Genomic DNA, 18,422 nt, shown 5'->3' on the forward strand with positions numbered 1-18,422 from the left:
GTAATCACTAACACTTGAGCCCCTGCAGAAATTAAAAATGTAACAATAACTTTTTGAGGACCAACTTTGAGGAACATTATTTGAAGGTCTGAGGCACTTGTGAGCCACTTACTGCTAATTCCCACTGGGCAGTGTGGCTCATTGTCGTCCCCAGAAATGTGGGGGGTTTGCCATGGATTCTGTCAAATTAAATCCTATCTTGATGAGGAAGGCACATGCTCTTTCTGATGCAAAATTTTTTCCTGAGTTTGTTTTTCCTCATTCCTGCTATTTTTCCTCACTGCAGTTAAAGACTTATGGATGTCATCCCTGGAGCCACCAAGTAGCCAGCACTTACGTACTCGCAGCTCTCAGGCCTGGCACCATAGGTCACACCATTCTTCATGGAATTTAGGCCTCCCATTAGACCTTTCATTAAATTTCATGAGACCTTTCATTAAATCTGGACCATGGAGTATTAAGCTGGTGGGCTCATCATGCACAGTCCCTGTAACTCACCAGTTCTTGCACAAACTCCTACGGGACTTTGCTGGCCAGAGTTTTAAGGTGGTCAATGATGGATTTAAGGTGGCCAGCCTCAGTTTTAAGATGGTTATTCTGAATCACAAGTTGATCAACTTGGATCCCCAGTTTTTCTCCTGTCTCCCCCTCAAAGGCTAAGGATGACTTTAATACCTCATTTTCTGATTTCAACACAGTATATTCTAGATCCAAAATTGGTTTGGAAACAAGAGTGTTCTTAGATTCTTTCAGTGCATGAGAAAAGCATGCTCCTAAAACTGCACAAACGACATCTTTACCTATTGCCACTTTAGATTTCTCTCATCCTTATACTGTTCAATGTGTTCCATGACTTTCTCTTAATCTCTCCAAAACTCTTGTGCCTGCTCCTTCCCAGCCTGGGAAGGGGCACATTTGTGTTTTCACAGCAGCCTATCCATGCCAATCCTACTGACTGTGCCAATTTTCTGTCAGGTAAAGGCGGAGAGAGGGTTTCCTCGAGCCTTTTGTATTTGATGAGTCTGTCAGCACCCCAGAAAAAATGAGAGCCTTGTGCCTGACCAACCTGCCAGGGCCCCAGAATAGGGACCCCGCTGCACAGACCAGTGTATGGAGGGTGGGTTGATTAACCTTCAGAGTCAAAGACCCTATTTCAATTTACAAAGAGAGGCCCCTCCTGGTTCCCCCTGCTCCTAGTCAGTGTGTTATCAGATTTGTCAAGCATGCTACCTGTGCCAGAGTCCTCAAAGGACTCACAGTAACAGTATATAGAATAACACAGTCTATAAATATAACAGAAAATTGTTACAGGTTGAGGTTTGAGGATTGACAGTGATAGTACCTGACTGCAAAAACATATTCAAAGCAACACACAGATAATCCCCACCAAAAGCTGTCTCGAGATAATCAATCAGTATGTGGAGAACACAGTTCTTACCCAACAGATGTGCCTGTGTGGAAGAAGACAGGTTCAATTCTATGACTGACCCCAGAAGTTACAGTGAAGACTTCCCAAACTCCTCCCCATTCTTTACCTTTAGGTGGAGCTTGAGTGAGTCCAGTCATACAGCAAGAGGTGGTTGTACCTTGGAGGGGGGTAACTTTGGGATGGAAATATGTTACAGCATTTCATCTCAGCTAACCTTGGGATGGAGGTGTGATCAGTGTAACACCTGGGAGAGTAATTAAATAGCATCAAGGTGTCTTCTTCTATCTCCTTTAGTTTGTTGCAAATTATGCAACTTTTTTTTTTTTTATTGTAACTTTAGTCAGGGGTTTGTTTTGTTCACCTTTGCCCAGAGGGGAATTGGAAGTTTCTGTTCAAAAGACTCTGTTCACTAAGTAAAGCCTGATGACCTTAAAATGGACAGATTGGGAGTAGCCAGAAGATACAGAGGAAATAAATAAGCATTCATGAACATCACCTCCTAGGGAGGTTGGAGACACCTGGTCTGGGAAAAGATTGATAAGAGAACCAAAGAATGATGTCCTAATTAATATCAAAGGTGAAGGAATCCATAACCAATACAATATCAAACACTAAGAATTGTGTAATTTAAGACAAATAACCCAAATAAATAACCCAATTAATTTATTTGGGGTTTGTATGTATAAATATGTGAAAAGTCTAGTAAAGAACCATATGCGATGGAATGATTTTCACTGTACAACCCACACATGTGTGAACGAAATATTTTCTACCACACTTCCTGGCCAAAATAACATCCTGGACAGAAAAAAGTAATACCCCAATTCTCCAACACTGAAAAGATGTTGGAGAGTTTCTGTTTTCCCCATAGTTTCAGTGATAATGTGACTATAGCCTCGAGATACTTCTCAGTTTTCTTTAATTGCCCCCCAGTCATTTTCCCACACTGTGCTAGAACTGATTATTTATTTAAAAAGAAAATAATTTTTGGTTTGGGTCAAGCCTAGCCTAGAAAAAAACCCTCACTCCCTCCTTCTGCTCTGATCTAATGGTTGTATCAAGTTTTATCTCATTTCTTAGTGTTTTCACTGTGGACTATTTCCTCAGCAAGATGAAAATCAGAAATACTTACACTATAAAAATGTAACTGGACTTTTATGGCCTTTCTGGGAAAAAGGACCATTTTCCTGCTGGTCAATTCTCATGCCTTTGTTGTTGTTGCTGCTGTTATTTTGCTTATCTGAGGCCGTACATTTTTTCTGCTGAAACTCCTGAATTTCACATGGAGGAAAGTATGTTTTCCAATATGAATGGAAGGGGGTAGGAACATTTATACATCTGTCTTTTTACAGAACAGAATGAAAATGAACCAACTTCAGACTTTGCTGAGTGACAGCCTTGCCAGCACAAAAAGCATGTGGAAAATGCAGTTATCATTGGTATAAAGACAAGTCTCTGCATCAACCTTTGGCTTTAATGTGAGAGATCAAGAGCTTCCTGGGAAGTGACAGCAGAGGTGGAAACTCTGTGAAATCAGAGCACAAAGCAGAAATAATGGCAGGGAGCACAGCACTCTACTAAATCCACTTGTTCTCTCAGCCTCAGAGCCCAGTGCCAGGGTAAAGCTCAGTTGACTTTGCAAGGTGATTGCTAATTTCACATTTTTGATTTTTTGGAACAAAGATGCCATTTAAGTGGCATTTTGAAGGAGTCCTTTTTAACCACTTTGTGCTCAGTGATCCTGAGAGTAAAGCAGATGGATGTAGGTCCATTCTCTGGCCCTGAGACCTGCTGGAGTGGATTGTGCTGTGCCCATGCTATAACCCCAAAGCTGTGGCTGAACCAGGATGCCTCTTTGGAACATAGACCTAGATTTGATAACAGGAGTTAATAAAGAAGTATTTTCTGCCTAATTCTGGAGAAACAATGCAGTGAAACCACCTGTAGCTGCCAAGTTACTATCACTGATACAGCACATGAAACAAGCCCATTCTTCTATCAAATGACAGCTCTGTCTGTGCCCAGAATCACAAAACCACAGAATCATTTAGGCTGGAAAAGACCTAAAGATCATCAAGTCCAGCCATTAGCCCAGCACTGCCAAGCCCACCACTAAACCATGTCCATCAGTGCCACATTTACACATCTATTAAATATCTCCAGGGACGGTGACCCTGAGCAGTCTGTTCACAACCAGTGTTTCACAACCCTTTTGGTGAAGAAATTGTTCCTAAAATCCAATCTGAACCTCTACTTATACAACTTGAGGTCATCTCATCTTGTTCTATCACCTGGAACTTGAGAGAAGAGATCAACCCTTATCAGGCTTCACCCTCTTGTCAGCTGGACAGAGAGAGAAGGTTCCCCCCGAGCCTCCTTTTCTCCAGGCTGTCCCCACCCTCAGCTTCCTCAGCTGCTCCTCCTCAGACCTGAGCTCCAGCCCCTTCCCCAGCTCCGTTCCCTTCCCTGGACCCACTCCAGCTACTCAATGTCCCTCCTGAACTGAGGGGCCAGAACTGGACACAGCCCTCGAGGTGACCCCAGCAGTGCCCAGCACAGGGGACAGTCCCTGCCTGGTCCTGCTGCCACACCATGGCTGGCACAGCCCAGGTGCCATTGGCCTTCCTGCCCACCCGGGCACACCTGGGTCACATTCAGCTGCTGTCACCAGCATCCCCAGATCCTTCTCCACTTTCCACCCACTCTGGCCCCATCCTGTGGCACTGCAGGGGTTGTTGTGGCCCAGGTGCAGGACCCAGCACTTGTGTTGAACCTCAAACAATTGACCTTGGCCCTCCAGCCATTCTAGATCCCTCTGCAGAGCATTCCCTCTCCAGCAGATCAACACTCCAGCCCAAATTGGTGCTGTCTGGGAACCTACTGAGGGTGAACTTGGTCCCCTCATCCAAACCATCAATAAAGACATTAAACAGGGCTGGCCTCAGTGCTGAGCCTTAGAGAATGAGATTTATTAAATCTAACAGCAAGGCCTTCCCCTATAAGCTAACTTCAGGTTGGTTCTATCTTATTATTTTCAGCAGGACTACACACAAAGCTGGAGCAGGTCCAAAAGGCACCAACATCTGCCTGGCTGGCTCAGTAATAAATTCAGGAGCCATATCATATTTGATGTGAGCTATTGTTTTTCTGCTATGGGAGGAAGGCAGAAAGTGAAGTAAAGCTGAAAGGTTGCAAAAAATGCCAACACTTTCAAAATCCTGTAACAATATCCACTCATTATTTGTTCTTGCAAATAGTCACATTTTTCAAAACTGGCTACTGTTCCTAGCAAAGACTAGGAAATACTAGGTTTTTCCAGGGCCGGATTTGCAGTACTTATTCTTTGGAGTATACTCTTGCTGTCCTGGATGATTTCTTTGCACAAAAAAAAAAAAAAAAAAAAAAAAAAAAAAAAAAGTAATTTTTCTTTGCATGTGATATTTCTGAAAATTATTTAAAGTGATGCTCAGTGTTTATTCTTTAGAGCAGAAAATACCTCACAAATATAGATATTTTTAATTTTCAATAGAAAAAGCACAGTTGCCATTTGAATGGAGTACAGTGCGAGGGGGGATTTGTACTTTAAAAAAAGCATCTCCATTGCAGCAATTCTGTATATGACTTTTATGATCACTGATTTACTTTTTTATTTATTTATGTCCTTGTGTTATTATAGCAGACTACTTTAAAGATAAAGATTGCTGAATCAACAGAAAACTTTGACTTCATCAACCCCAAGTTAGCTCATTAGGAATTATAGAAGTTCAAAACTTTAAGCAAGAAACTGCTGTTTTACGACATTCCAGCTGATGAGCTCTTCTGTTTTTTCAAAAAGAATTGTGGGCTTGCTGGTCATGAAAGGACTACCCTATGCATCTGCCCTCTAAGTTTCTTTACTGAATTGAAAGTGATGTCTTCAATATTTGGTTTAAGATGCTCTGCTTTATCTTTCTAATGCTTGATTTTACCCTGCTTCCGGATAACTTAGTTACTAATCCCTCTACACAAAGTAAGTTCTCTAATGGCATTACAGCTATGCAGGGGCCACAGACCCAAGGAACAAAGGAAATTGCTACATTGACACATTTTCAGACTGTCCTGTATATCCTTGAATAATAAAACGTATTTTATCATGTGAATTTGCATTGTCAATTGTGGGAAGAGTTGGCTCCTCTGCACGGTGGGGGTGTAGGGAGGCAGAGATCTCTGAAGCTTGCTCTTGGGGGAAGAGGTTTATTGGAGAATTCAGGGATGCCCAGGCCTCGTGCTCTCAGGCGTAGCACGTGGCTGAGCTTAGGAGGACGGGGGAGGGGAGAGAGAAACGGAGGGTTTAGGAGAGGGGAAGCCCCAGGCAGGGAGGGAGTCCTAGAGGGGAGGAAATCCAAGAGGCCGCATGGCCGCTCAGAGCCCCCTTATCAGGGGCTCCCAGGTGGGCTGGGACAAGGCATGGGCCAATGGGGTTACAGACTCTGTTTTAGGGGCAGGTACAGAGGTGCGGGATGAACCACAATCTCTTGCGGGGTGGGATGGAACAGTCCATTTCACTCCAGGATTCATCCAAGGGTAGAAGTGACATCTGGCTAGCTAAAATAACAATCATATCTATCTATCCTCTGCAACAGTCAATGGCTGTAATAGAAAGTTATTTTAAACTGCAGTGGATTGCAAAGTTCTCCAGGGACAGTGGAGGAGGGACAATGCCAGTACTGGCACTGAATCAGGCTGTGTGTACTTATATATAAACCAGGCTTCATGATCTTTTCATCTTCAGAAACACAGAAATTACTAGCTCTTCAAGTCACATGAGAACAAAAGAATTTTAGCTATACTTGATTCTAAAGTTGTTTCCTTTCAAAGAAGAGTTTAAAAGCCTTAATCAAAAAATCTCAGTATTACAGGAAAAAAATCCACAGAAAAATCCCACACATATGAGTTACCATTTTTAAACAGTCTGAAGTGTCAGTTTTATTTCCTGACAGCTCAAACGTTCAAGAGCTGGTGATTAAGACACAGAGACAGGTGTGATCTGATCCTTCTGCAAAACTCAAGGAGGTATCACCAGACTTTTAGAACAACACTGATTCGGATTCCAAACCATCAGGTAGAAACACACGGGTTTAAGGATGTGAACCAGCGAGCTCTGAAAGCCGCTGCTCCCCAGGAGCAGAGCCCAGAGCAGCCTTCCCAGCGCGTTCATGGCATCAGGGCTGGCACAGTTCCACACCCTCAGTGCCGGTGGAGTAAATCGAGTGTGAGACACTGAGAATTCTGACATGAATTTGCGCAGCTGGAGCACACCCCGTCACACGCAGCGGCACAGCCACGGGCAGCCGGCCAAGCTTCCCCGAGTGCTGGGGCAGCGGCCGATCCCTGCCGCTAGGCCAAGCGGGAAAACTGATTCCTGTGCCAAGCCAGGGAATAATCCAGGTCGTTTGCAGAAATAATGGTGAGCTGTGCTAATATTTCTGACTCCTCATACTGTCGCTCCGAAGTAGAACACCCTCGCCCTGTTCCTCCCCTTGGCCTGCAGGGGAGCAGCCGAGTGCAAGGGAGAGGAGCTGGGAGAGGAGGAACTGGGATCGGACTCTGCTCCCGAGGCTAGGCTGGGTTTGTTCCGGGGCACACTGTGCGTCCTTCTTTACAGGAAACAGGTGAGCTCGGGAGTGGGCTCGGGTGCCACACAGCTTCTTAAAACTTGTTTTCAGCCACCGCTGACAGATCTGAGCGCTTGAAATGTTTGGAAACTTGTATCTCAGTTTCTACGGTTTTCTGTGCATTTCAGAATAATGTAAATACACAGATACTCTTGTTTTTTTGGTTTGATTTTGTTTTGTGTTTTGGGATTTTTTTTTTTTAACATTTCTGTGAGCCTGATTCTAGCAGCAAAGACAATAATTTATAAAAAAGCAGATTAATGAACTCTGATGAAAGAAGGAAAAAAGCTTCCTTAACACCTTATTTTTAACTGACTAAATTTGGACCGAATTGAGACAGCAGAAACAATAGTTATGGCGTAGCATCATGTGGGCTTCCCATTGAATTTTTTTGCTGATGCAGACAAATTTTGTGTGACTGGATTAAATTGTTAATAACAATGAATAAACAGCCAGCCTCAGAAACAAAAGCCTTTAAATTGCATTTTATACAAATACTTGGAAGTGCTTATTCACCATAAAATAGCCATAGAGCACCACCCTGTGGGGATTGACATCCCTGGGGTTTCAAGCTGTTTATCACTCTGCGTTTGCAGTCTTGCCACAAATAGGTAGGTATGCACTTAGCTTTTCCCGTGCAAAAGTCAGTCATTTTTACAGAGGATAGGGTGGTCTGTCACACAGTGCAGGTTACTTGAAGAGGCTCTGGCTGCAGCTCATTCTCTGCTGCACTCAGTGCAGTACCAGCTCTCAGGAAGTAACACAGCTGTTCCTGTTGTGATTGCCTCTCCTTCTCATCTTCTTCCACCCAGGACCTAGGGAGCAGAGAGAAGACTGTTCCTCATTTGATTTTATCAGGCAGGAGAAGGCTTGACTGCTCAGCCCATCTCAACATCTGCTGGTGCCAAAAGGATCCCAGGAGCAGTATCTGAGGAGGTACCTGAAAGACTCCTGCAGCAGTGAGAGCCTGTACTACAGCAAATCAGGCACACAGCAATCATCTCCTGAGGCAAGGGAAATAAACAGGAATTTTTAAAGCCATTTGTTACCTTTCATTACTGAGATTTTCTCCACTGCACATACCTGCATTCATGGAATATTTTTTTAGTTTGGTTTTGTTTGGCTTTTTTTTAGAGAAAATGTTTGCAGCCTATTTTGATTGCCCAGGAGGCCCAGAAAATCTCTATATGAAAGAGGTGATGAAACCAAATCCAGGAGAAGGAGAAGTTCTCGTGAAGGTCTCTGCCAGTGCTCTGAATAGAGCTGATTTACTCCAGGTACGTGTATGTTAAACAGATTTATGCACCTAAAAACACCGCAGATTTTTCAAGCCCCTCTGTGAAGTCTTGACAGATCTGATGAGCTGAAAAAGTTTGAACCTGGTGAGCATTTGGATGGGAGAGTTCATAGGGCTGAGAAGAGATATCTGTTGATTCAGCAGATAAATGCTTTTATCTGAGTTAGTGCAGTGCTGGGCTGGCATGGAAAGGCAGCTGCCTTTCAACAAAATGTGTAAAACGAAAGCTCCAGTCTTTTTAGACTTAGACTCTTTTCTGGACATTTGAGATGAAAAGGAAATATTCCAATGGCACAGTTCCAGTGGGGGATAATTTATTCAAATTCACATTCAAATTATTTCTTTGTGCTGAAAGCCATGCTCTGCAAATGGAGACCATAGTATTTCCAGAGCAGGGATTAGCTTGGAGAGAGGAAACTCACAAATATTTCAATTTATTCTAACTTACGAAGAATAACACTTAGAAAGCAAAAGTGTTTCCAGAGGCTAGAAGATCCTCAAATTACTGCAACATATGCACAGGGCAAAATCAGGATTAAACAAATAGGAATTTAGGCTGGAGACATGTGAATGAAATAATGCAGGTCATTAATGGTTTTTCCTTCCTTGCCTTCTCTTGTTTTTTTTTATTTTAGAGGAGAGGGAAGTACCCTCCCCCCAAAGGAGCAAGTGACATTTTAGGCCTGGAAGCAGCTGGGAGTGTGGCTGGGCTGGGTCCCGGCTGCTCGGGCCGGTGGCAGATCGGCGATGCAGTGATGGCTCTGCTCCCCGGGGGAGGCCAGGCACAGTACGTGACAGTGCACGAAGGCCTCCTGATGCCAATTCCCAAAGATATGACTTTTATTCAGGCTGCAGCCATTCCTGAAGCCTGGCTAACAGCATTTCAGCTGCTCCATTTTGTAGGTGAGAGGTGCATTTGCCCATTTACTCCACCAAAACAGCTCATCTTTCTTTCTGTTACAAAATCCTCTCCTTGTTACCTCTATTTGAATGTTGTTTGCCTTCAAAGAACCTTTTCTCTGTCACTTTGTTCTTGTGGGTCAGAATGCAGTATGCCAGACACAAATCCTTGAATCATGACCACCTCTCCCCAGTGCCAACCTACCCTGCTCATTATGTATTTACAAGGAAGGATATAGAAAGATGGTTGATTTCTTTTTGTCTGTATTTCTCAGTTTGAATCACTGGATGGTTTGGGTTGAAAAGGAATTAGGTGATCTAGTTCCACTCCCTTGCCATGGACAGGAACACCTTCCATTAAGCCTAAACCCTGAAATTATTCCCACCTTTTCCAGAAACCTGAAAACACATCTTATTTCTAAGGATCTGGCTTCACTGCATGCATGACCATACCAAGAACTTTATCACTAGCTGCTTGTGAATCTACAGTAGGCAACGTCTTCTACCTTTGTTTAACAAAGATATTATTTGTAGGTAAAATCCACTCTGAGCTGATTTAAAGTAGACAGAAGCCCACACACTTAATTTTAAAAATACACTGCCAAGGTAATAAACAATAGCACTTGCCAAGGTTTTCCTTTGATGAGAAGTATCCTTCTACACTCTTCAGCAGTAGCATCTAAGAGATCCAATAAGGAACAAAAGTTCCAAACATAACTTCCCTGCAGGCTTGCTTCAAGCAATGCTGTTTCCTGGTGATCAGTGGGAGCCTACCTGGTGCCTCACTTGCAGAAGCAAGTGGTGGAACACAAATTAATGACACCAATAGATGGTAAAATGATTGGTTTAATGGTTACCCAGCATTTCTGCTATTTCTCCATTGCTGAGTGCATAATTTCTCAGTATGAACATCCTCCAAGTGTGTTTTCTACTGATGGTATAAAAGGGCTGTGACTGCCCTCACTTAAACATCTTGGTCACTGATGCCCAGAATTGCACACAGCCAAGACAAAGTCCCTCCACTGAAGCCATCCTGTCAGCACACTGCAACCTCTGCTGCTTCTGGACTTCTCTCTTTTATGAAGGCTATGAAGATGTCCGATTGTCCAAAGTCCAATCAAGGCCATCTCTTTCCATCTCCTCTTTGCTATCTTCCAGACTGTTCATATTTTAATTCAAAGGTAATTCCCAAAGGGTGACCACTTTGCTTCTGCCCTCCTCCAGGTAAAGTACAGGAGGGTGAGAGAGTGTTGATCCACGCTGGAGCCAGCGGGGTTGGCATGGCAGCCATTCAGCTGGTGAGGCTGGCAAAGGCTATTCCCATTGTGACAGCAGGAACTCAGGAGAAACTGGAAGCAGCAGCAAATGCTGGAGCAGCTGCAGGGTTCAACTACAAGAATGAAGACTTCAGTGAAAAGGTCTTGGAGTTCACCCAAGGTAAAGAAACTCTGTGAAAGTGCAAATGAACCTCCCAACATGAGAACACACACTCAGTTTCAGCTGTCACCTGGTGAGAGAGCAGACAGTAGTGACCCTGGAAGCACAACCTGACATCCTGCTCAGCCCAGAATGGGCCTTTCATTAGTTTAATTGTGTTGTTTTCTGCATGGGGTCTCTCTGGCTGTGTTCATTTGGGGCATAAATATTGCACCATGTTATTGCTGCCTCACCAAGGAACTGTAGGACAAAATCCATGCATTTTGGTGTTTGAATCATCACAGAAGCACAGCATGGCCTGGACTGGAAAGGACTTTAAAGATAATCCCATTCCAACCCCCTGCCATAGGCAGGGGACACCCCAGCTTGCTCTGAGCCCCATCCAGCCTGCCTTGAACATTCCCAGGGGTGGGGAACCTACAGCTTCTCTGGGCAACCTGTGCCAGTGCCACTTAATTCTTAAACTGTTAGAAAAATCTAGCTTTTCTAAGCATTTTGGGTGGCTTAATTCTGAGTTTGCTTATGGGTAACTGATGATTCTTCTTCTGTGCCCAATTCTGTAATTCTTTACAAATCACTGTGCCAATTCCTAATTTCAGTAGAAAGACTTAAATAAGAATTGCAGGGTCAATTCTGTATCTATAAATAAGAAGGTTTTAGTCTTGCTTGAAATTATCCTACCCTTAATGCAGCTTGACGTCATTGCTGAAATCTCTTCTGTTTCTACTTGAGGTTCTGGAGTAGATATAATTTTAGATTGTGTTGGGGCTTCATACTGGGAGAAGAATCTCAACTGTCTGAGTACTCATGGCCGGTGGATTATCTATGGACTGCTGAGTGGAGGTGAAGTGCATGGGGATTTGCTGTCAAGGCTGATTTCCAAAAGAGCCAGCATCCACACAAGCCTGTTACGGTCCCGAGACAAGGAGGCAAGTAGTGGCTATCAGCAGTGTATGAGGTTTGATCTTAAAATTTATGATCATTTTGAGAGCTTTCTTTTAAAACCAGTGTTAAGCACATTTTTGTCAAAAAAGCCTCACCTTGAACTGGTACTACATACTTAGGAAAATGTCCCAAAATTAAGTTGTAATTTTTTTTCCCCATTTTTATGAAATTCCTTCCCGAATGAGAGGAATGACATCCAGGACTTCTTAATGTGCTTCATGGATACCATCCATTAGATATTTGGCCCTAGAAGAAATAAAACTCCAGTGATTGGGCAGCTTGATCAAGTCTGAGGAGGGAAAAGTAACAATCTCTATTAGGTCACTTCAAAGTAGAAACCAAGACCATTTGGATACCCAGCTACCAAAGAAAGCTCATTTCATGTGGAATACTCTCAGATGTGACAGTAAAAGACCTGCAGTGCAGAGCCCTAAGGTGGATTCTGTGCACGGTTTAAGACAGAATATTTACAAGACCTTTATCAGTTTGATTTAAATGGTTCTGCACAGCTCACATCACTTGCTTTGGGGAATTTAATTCAATTATGTAATACATCTAAAAGCTTTCTTCTTGTTTATAACTTAGACCCGTCAGGTGTTTTAATCTCCGTTTCAGTGTGAGAATGTCAGAGGTGTCTGCCTGAGGGCTGTGTACCTTTTACACGCCGTGCTGTGGGCACCCGGGTGAGTGAACGACTGGCAGTGACTTTGCAGCTGTTTTCTCCGCAGTACAAGCAGCGGCTGGTCAGAGCCTTCACCGAGCAGGCGCTGCCCCATTTTTGCGGAGGGGCTGCCCCGCGCCTGCGGCCCGTGGTGGACAGCGTCTACCCCCTGCACGCCATCGCCGAGGCACACAGGGCTATGGAGGAAAACAGGAACATCGGCAAAATCGCCATCGAGATTCCTGCGTGCGTCAAGAAAGGGCCGCCGCAGTAGCCGCTCTGCGACAGTCACTGCGGGGGCTGCACTGCGGGCATCCTGCCGCTCCTGCTCCACACCGGCACCGATTCGTGGGCGTGGCGAGGAGGGGAAAAGGATAAGAAGGAAGCGTTTATTAAAGAGGCTCCTGTCGCAATTCCGGCACCGAGCATCGAACGTGTGGGGGCGCGCCGGGCCGAGGGGCGGGAACGGGGCTTAAATAGGGGGCGGGGCCGGGGCGAGGTCACGTGCGGGGCTGGCCGGGCTCGCGCCGCCGCTTCCCGCGCTAGATCCGGTTCCGTGAGGGAGCGCGCGGTGCCTGCCGGGAGAGGCCCGGCTGTGCCGCGCGCCGCTTCCCGCGCTAGATCCGGTTCCGTGAGGGAGCGCGCGGTGCCTGCCGGGACAGGCCCGGCTGTGCCGCGCGCCGCTTCCCGCGCTAGATCCGGTTCCGTGAGGGAGCGCGCGGTGCCTGCCGGGAGAGGCCCGGCTGTGCCGCGCGCCGCTCCGGCCCCGCCGCTCGCTCCGCTCCGGGCTCGGCTCTTAGCGCTGTCTCCGCCCCGGGCTCGGCCCTTAGCGCTGTCTCCGCTCCGGGCTCGGCTCTTAGCGCTGTCTCCGCCGCGGCCTCCTTCCCCGCTGGTGTTTCCGCCCCAGGCCGCGGCCCCCCTCACGTCCCGCCGCCATGGCGATGCAAGCAGCCAAACGAGCCAACGTGAGTGCTCCGCTCCGCTCCGCCCCGTCCCCGCCGGGCTCCGGCTCCGTCCCGCTCCCGCACGCCGCGGCAGGGCGCTGGAGCTGGGTGGTGCTTCAGGCCCGCCCCGGCCATTCCGTGTGTCACACATCCCTGGTTTGCCCCTGGGCTGCTGGGTTTAAGGTTCGCAGGACGTGCCCTGCGCCTAACACACCGCCTGTTTTTCCCCCATCAGATCCGGCTCCCTCCGGAGGTCAACCGGATCCTGTACATCAGGAACCTGCCGTACAAAATCACGGCCGAGGAGATGTACGACATTTTTGGGAAGTACGGGCCCATCCGGCAGATCAGAGTGTGAGTATTTCCGGTTCCTTTGGACCATGAAGGGTTTCACAGCTGGAAAGGTTCGATGCCCTGGAGCCCCGTGTGCCAGAGGGGGATGTGATAATGCTCTTAACACGTGAATTTGTTAGAAAATGATTCTGCTGGGAGGTGCAGAGAATGAACTTAAATTTGAAATTAACTTGGGAAGTTGATAAAATAGGCAGATTTGTTTGCATAAGTAAGTTTCAAATACAATTGAAGCTTTACCTTGACTTGGGGTGAAAATAGGAAAGGCAGAAGCTGAGCACAGCTTTCTTGTGAGTATCTGCTAACCAGTGGGAAAACAGGGATGTTGCTGCTGCTGCATCTGTTCACTGGAAACAAATGCCAGCAGCAAGCCCTGAGCAGAGACAGGATGTCCTCTGGCCATACCGTGTCTGGGAAATGGAGGTGTGACTGTGCCTTTGGTTCTAAAGTGTGTGGAGATAGTACAAATTGCAGCAACTCTGATGTTCTTCTCATTAGTTCAAATGCTGAGGACCTGAGCTTTGGCCAGTATAGGAGGGTTTGTGTTGGAAGGGACCTTAAAGTCCATTTTATTCCAACCCCCTGCAGTGGGCAGGGACACGTTCCAGCTGGCCGGGTGCTCTGGGCCCCATCCAGCCTGGCCATGAACACTTCTAGGGATGGAGCATCCACAGCTCCATAGCTTTCCTGGGTAACTTGTTTGATTGTTCTGTAGGATAAAGTGAGTTTTACAGAGTTGCCCTCAGTAAGCAAAGGACACCAAGGGGACACGTGCTGCTGGTGCCATGCTGGGATGTGACACCAGAGCAAGGAAGGGCAGTGGATGTGACTGGAGAAGTGGCTGAGAGAAAAAGGGGCAGTGTAAGCACTGCCTGGCTGTGAATTCCACACTGGTGGAATTCTTTGCTAATGAGCATAAAGGAGAGCCAGTACTTAAGTTTTCTGAAAACATGTGGGCTGGACCAGCATGACAGTGGGACACAGAATTAGGACATATCTAGGGCTTTCCACTGGAGTGATGCACTGGTGCTTTCAGAAGTTTATTCAGAGTTACTAATTCATGTAATTTCCCACAGAAATCCCAACATTGTCAATGCCAGGGCATAACGTGTAAGCCCCTTTGTAAAGGCTTTTGTGCTTTGTGCAGTGTTAATCCCATTCTCCTTACATTTGCACAGATCCCAGTGTGGATATGTGTGATGCCATTTTTCCTCAGGAGTTCTCAGAAGCACCTTGGGAAGTTGTTCTGACTGTGAAGTCTCTGTCACCCTCTGTTAGCTGAGAGCTCTGGGATCTCTGCAGCCCCTCTGGGCTCATTACTGTTACATGTGTCCCATTCCTCAGGCAGAGGACATGGAACTGGTGCTCCTGTGGGTGATGGCTGTGCCTCAGCAGTGGGCTTACACCAGTGGGGCTGTTCTGCCTCTTAAATTAACTTTGTGATATGCCAGGAGCCCTGTTGCATCCTAGGGACACATCTGATACAGACAGCCACTAACTGACAGCCAAGTCTTGCAATATTAAATAAAAGCTCATTGCTATAATAAAGATTTAAATTATTTCCAAACACAGCATGGCAGCCCTTACAAAAGCTTCAACAACCCAATTGTTCTCAAGAGGTGCATTTCCTTTATGGAGCAAAATAGAGCGCATTTTTTCCTGTTGTCTCTGGCTCTGAACTGTTTGGAAAACAGTGGAAAACAGGGATGTCATTTAATATCTAGAAAAAATAACAAATTGTTTTTTAGTGATGTTGTATTAGTTCATCTAATCTCAGTCACTGTGAAATAAATAAACTATTTCTTGTTCATTTATCTGACCTTGATTGTGCCCCTGCTGTGCAGTGGGAACACCCCTGAGACCAGAGGAACAGCCTACGTGGTCTATGAGGACATCTTCGACGCCAAGAACGCCTGCGACCACCTGTCGGGGTTCAACGTGTGCAACAGATACCTCGTGGTTCTGTACTACAACGCCAACAGGGTACGACACTGGGCTGGGGGAGTCACCTCTGAGCAGAGCTGTCACACAGAACAACCCCAGCAGCAGTTTGTAAAGACCATTGCTTGGGTATTTCTAAGAAATAAAATCCAAACTGTTAGAGGGAGTGAATGGGATACATGGTCAGAGTTTCATATTGGTGGTTTGTGTGCAAAAAAAGTAACTTTGGACAAAGGTGGGAAAAACATGTTTGTGGGGGGTGTACTCTGGAGAAGAGGATGCAGAGGCTTCACAGTTGCATAGCTGCAGCAGGAGGGGAGATCTTGTTTATGGGTAAAAGGTCTCCAGTTCTCTGTGTCCACCCTGTCACCAACAACATCCAGGGCCCTGTGACATTCTCCAAGGACAAGAATCAAACAATGCTCTGTGTGTGTGATGGTGATGGAGTTCACAGTGATGCTTGTTGCAGATATTGGGAAATCATTTGTCATGAGATGAGAGGTTTCTTTTGTCTTCTTATATCTTTTCTTTTCCTAATTACAGGCATTCCAAAAGATGGACACAAAGAAGAAAGAAGAACAGCTTAAACTTCTCAAGGAAAAATATGGAATTAACACAGACCCACCAAAATAAACTGATCCTTTTTGGAAAACTGTTTTCAAGCCCTTTCATCGAGTTCTTGGCCTAAACATAGGAATTCTTAACAAAGTGTAATTTTTTTCTCTTATAAATCTGATAAACTGCAATATGAGTTTTTATATCTTCAGATTAGGATTAAATAAATGTAGCACACAGGGAGATCTGCTTTAAGATTAAATCCCCCAAGGTGACAGCTTCTCTGTGTTGAGGGTGACCTGGTAAAGGCTGCCATGTCCTGTTTCTAGCAGGAGCTTTGAGGAAGGGACCGAGCAGGTTCTGTGTTTGACTGAACAAAGCAAGCCCAAGCCCGTGTTTGTAACAAAGTTTCTTTCACAAACTGTAGAAGATGAGCGGCTTTCAAAAGGATCCAGCTGATAAGGGGACTCATTCCAAGCACCTTGTTCCCAGTGATGGTACCAGCTCTGATGAGCTGCAGTGAAACAACCCAGCTCTTGCACTACAATTAAAAAAGAAGTGCATGGGGGCTTGGTTTTGTGTACCAGGTTTGGACTGAGGATTTGGTATGAATTGAAGAACACATGACCAAAATGAGACAGTAGATGAAGGTTTTCATTTTGATACCTGTAGTGTGATTGTTTTCTACTTGGCATGGTTGAACTGTAACACATTCTTTGTACATACATTTTTGGATGTAGCATGTGGTGGAGGAAAAACAAATATACATTTTTTGGCTCTTTTTTCAGTACTCATATCCTGTGTATAAAAATCAATGTGATCCAGGATGTGCATAGCCAGTATATTTTGGAAGTGGGAAAGAGTAACCTCTGCCTGTGTTCCGAACCATCTGGAAGTTGTGTGAATGTGGGTAGTATCCTGCCTTGGGAGGATTTATTTGCATGGATGTGATGTTCCACTTCCTGACCAGACAACTTCCAGACAGTGCAGAACCAGGGCAGGTAACAATATACTTTGCCTGGAATTTATCATTCAGGTTTGTTTTTCAGTGTATTGTACTGTCATAGAGGAATGCTTCCATTTTCTGAAATGACCGTTTTATTGGAATTTGTCACTTCACTTGTCCTTTTGGTGAAAAAATGTCTGCATATTTTGCTTTTTTTCATCAAGGCTGGCTTCAAGCTGTGTTCCTCCTGCCTGTAACCTGTAACCTGCAGCATTTGATGCAGGCAGGAGCTGCAGCACATCCATCCCTGTGGGTTCAGGGATGTCCCTGTGTGTGACAGGAGGGTGCCCAGCTGTGGGAACAGTGCCCACATCTCACCTGGAGGAGATCCCTGGTAGCTGCCCTGTGCTGGCACCTTGTTTGGCAGCTGGAAGGGGCTCACAGCAACACTCACATTTACTAGCTGGAGCCAATGAGAAACTAAACACTCGTCATAGTGCACTAAATGGTCCCATTTTCTTCATTTGTCAAATAAACTATTACAAATTAATAAATCATGCTACAAAGAAAAGTTCAGTAATGCTTCATGAAGAGTGAGCTCCAAGCCAGCTCAGGGAAAGCAGCCACCATGGCTGAGGTGGGATTTCAGCTTTGGGTGGGTGCTTGAAGTCCTGCCCTGTGCCTGACCCTGGAGCATCCCACTGGAGCAGATCTGCCCTGCCTTCCCTTGTACACAGGCACTGGGGCTGTGAAAGAACCATGCTTAGTGCACAGTTGCCCCAGATCTGCATCTGTCCCTTGAAACATGCTCGTTTTGCAGCAGGAAGCCTTGCAGGCTGCAGTAACCCCGGCTGAGGTCAGGAGCAGGCACTGGGACACTTGGAGCCCAGACTGGATTAGGGGAGCGGCGCCTCCACGGCCAGCCGGGCTTCCAGGTCCTGCCCATCAGATGAACACAAACCAAGAGCTCTCAGGCAAGAACCGGGTTGCATTAAAAATCTTTAAATGAATTAAATTCTGCTGGGGGATTTGTTCAAGGTGAGCATCCATAGCTTTTTAAGGGCTACTAACTGCTCTGCCCCCAAATATGTATCTTTTATAGATATAAATATATATATTTATATATGCCATGTGTATACATACACATCCATGTACAAGACACTTGGATAACTGAAATCATTTACACCAACTGCTGGGCATTGAGAAGGCTCCTTGCTGAAATGGGAACTGGAGGTGCTTGTTGCCATGCTGGATTTATGGTTCTAATAAATAATGAACACTGATAATAAATACCAGAGTGCCAATAATGGTGCTGTGTGCTGCCAGCCTTGTTTTAAATCATATGCAAATACCACGTTGCTT

At 45.6% G+C, this 18,422-nt stretch overlaps 2 protein-coding genes and 1 long non-coding RNA gene across 7 annotated transcripts; 2 read left to right on the forward strand and 1 right to left on the reverse strand.

The window, feature by feature from the left end:
• Window positions 1-6,941: 6,941 nt before the first annotated feature.
• On the forward strand, window positions 6,942-12,736 carry TP53I3 (tumor protein p53 inducible protein 3). 3 transcript variants are annotated; one of them, XM_085574474.1, is made up of 7 exons: window positions 6,942-7,080; window positions 7,896-8,092; window positions 8,218-8,360; window positions 9,016-9,283; window positions 10,505-10,717; window positions 11,450-11,646; window positions 12,391-12,736. In XM_085574474.1, the coding sequence occupies exons 3-7, from the start codon at window positions 8,223-8,225 to the stop codon at window positions 12,595-12,597; spliced, it is 1,023 nt and encodes a 340-aa protein (XP_085430600.1). In that variant the 5' UTR covers window positions 6,942-7,080; window positions 7,896-8,092; window positions 8,218-8,222; the 3' UTR covers window positions 12,598-12,736. The 3 variants fall into 3 exon arrangements, with proteins under 3 accessions (XP_085430600.1, XP_085430601.1, XP_085430599.1); XM_085574475.1 differs by having other exon boundaries at window positions 7,079-7,217; XM_085574473.1 differs by lacking the exon at window positions 6,942-7,080 and having other exon boundaries at window positions 8,037-8,360.
• LOC146767783 (uncharacterized) lies at window positions 10,503-12,455 on the reverse strand. The gene is made up of 3 exons (XR_014953547.1): window positions 12,317-12,455; window positions 11,758-11,908; window positions 10,503-10,670 (listed from the first exon to the last, which is right to left on the reverse strand). It is a non-coding gene; the product is annotated as an uncharacterized LOC146767783 (long non-coding RNA).
• Window positions 12,737-12,948: 212 nt separating the features above from the next.
• Window positions 12,949-17,636, forward strand: SF3B6 (splicing factor 3b subunit 6). 3 transcript variants are annotated; one of them, XM_085574485.1, is made up of 5 exons: window positions 12,949-13,097; window positions 13,137-13,288; window positions 13,503-13,621; window positions 15,463-15,601; window positions 16,103-17,636. In XM_085574485.1, the coding sequence occupies exons 2-5, from the start codon at window positions 13,259-13,261 to the stop codon at window positions 16,190-16,192; spliced, it is 378 nt and encodes a 125-aa protein (XP_085430611.1). In that variant the 5' UTR covers window positions 12,949-13,097; window positions 13,137-13,258; the 3' UTR covers window positions 16,193-17,636. The 3 variants fall into 3 exon arrangements, with proteins under 3 accessions (XP_085430611.1, XP_085430610.1, XP_085430609.1); XM_085574484.1 differs by having other exon boundaries at window positions 13,039-13,106; XM_085574483.1 differs by having other exon boundaries at window positions 13,039-13,099; window positions 13,130-13,288.
• The last annotated feature ends 786 nt before the right edge of the window (window positions 17,637-18,422 follow it).

Source organism: Lonchura striata, chromosome 3 (genome assembly GCF_050655825.1).
Source record: "Lonchura striata isolate lonStrDom1 chromosome 3, ASM5065582v1, whole genome shotgun sequence".
Classification (NCBI taxonomy): Eukaryota; Metazoa; Chordata; class Aves; order Passeriformes; family Estrildidae; genus Lonchura; species Lonchura striata.

Coding starts and splice junctions, on each gene's coding strand:
- TP53I3 (XM_085574473.1), top strand. CDS start 8,175: ATGGAATATTTTTTTAGTTTGGTTTTGTTTGGCTTTTTTTTAGAGAAA. Junction 8,361..9,015: donor ATAGAGCTGATTTACTCCAG/GTACGTGTATGT, acceptor TTTTTATTTTAG/AGGAGAGGGAAGTACCCTCC. Junction 10,718..11,449: donor GGTCTTGGAGTTCACCCAAG/GTAAAGAAACTC, acceptor TTTCTACTTGAG/GTTCTGGAGTAGATATAATT.
- SF3B6 (XM_085574485.1), top strand. CDS start 13,259: ATGGCGATGCAAGCAGCCAAACGAGCCAAC. Junction 13,622..15,462: donor CCCATCCGGCAGATCAGAGT/GTGAGTATTTCC, acceptor CCTGCTGTGCAG/TGGGAACACCCCTGAGACCA. Junction 15,602..16,102: donor TGTACTACAACGCCAACAGG/GTACGACACTGG, acceptor TCCTAATTACAG/GCATTCCAAAAGATGGACAC.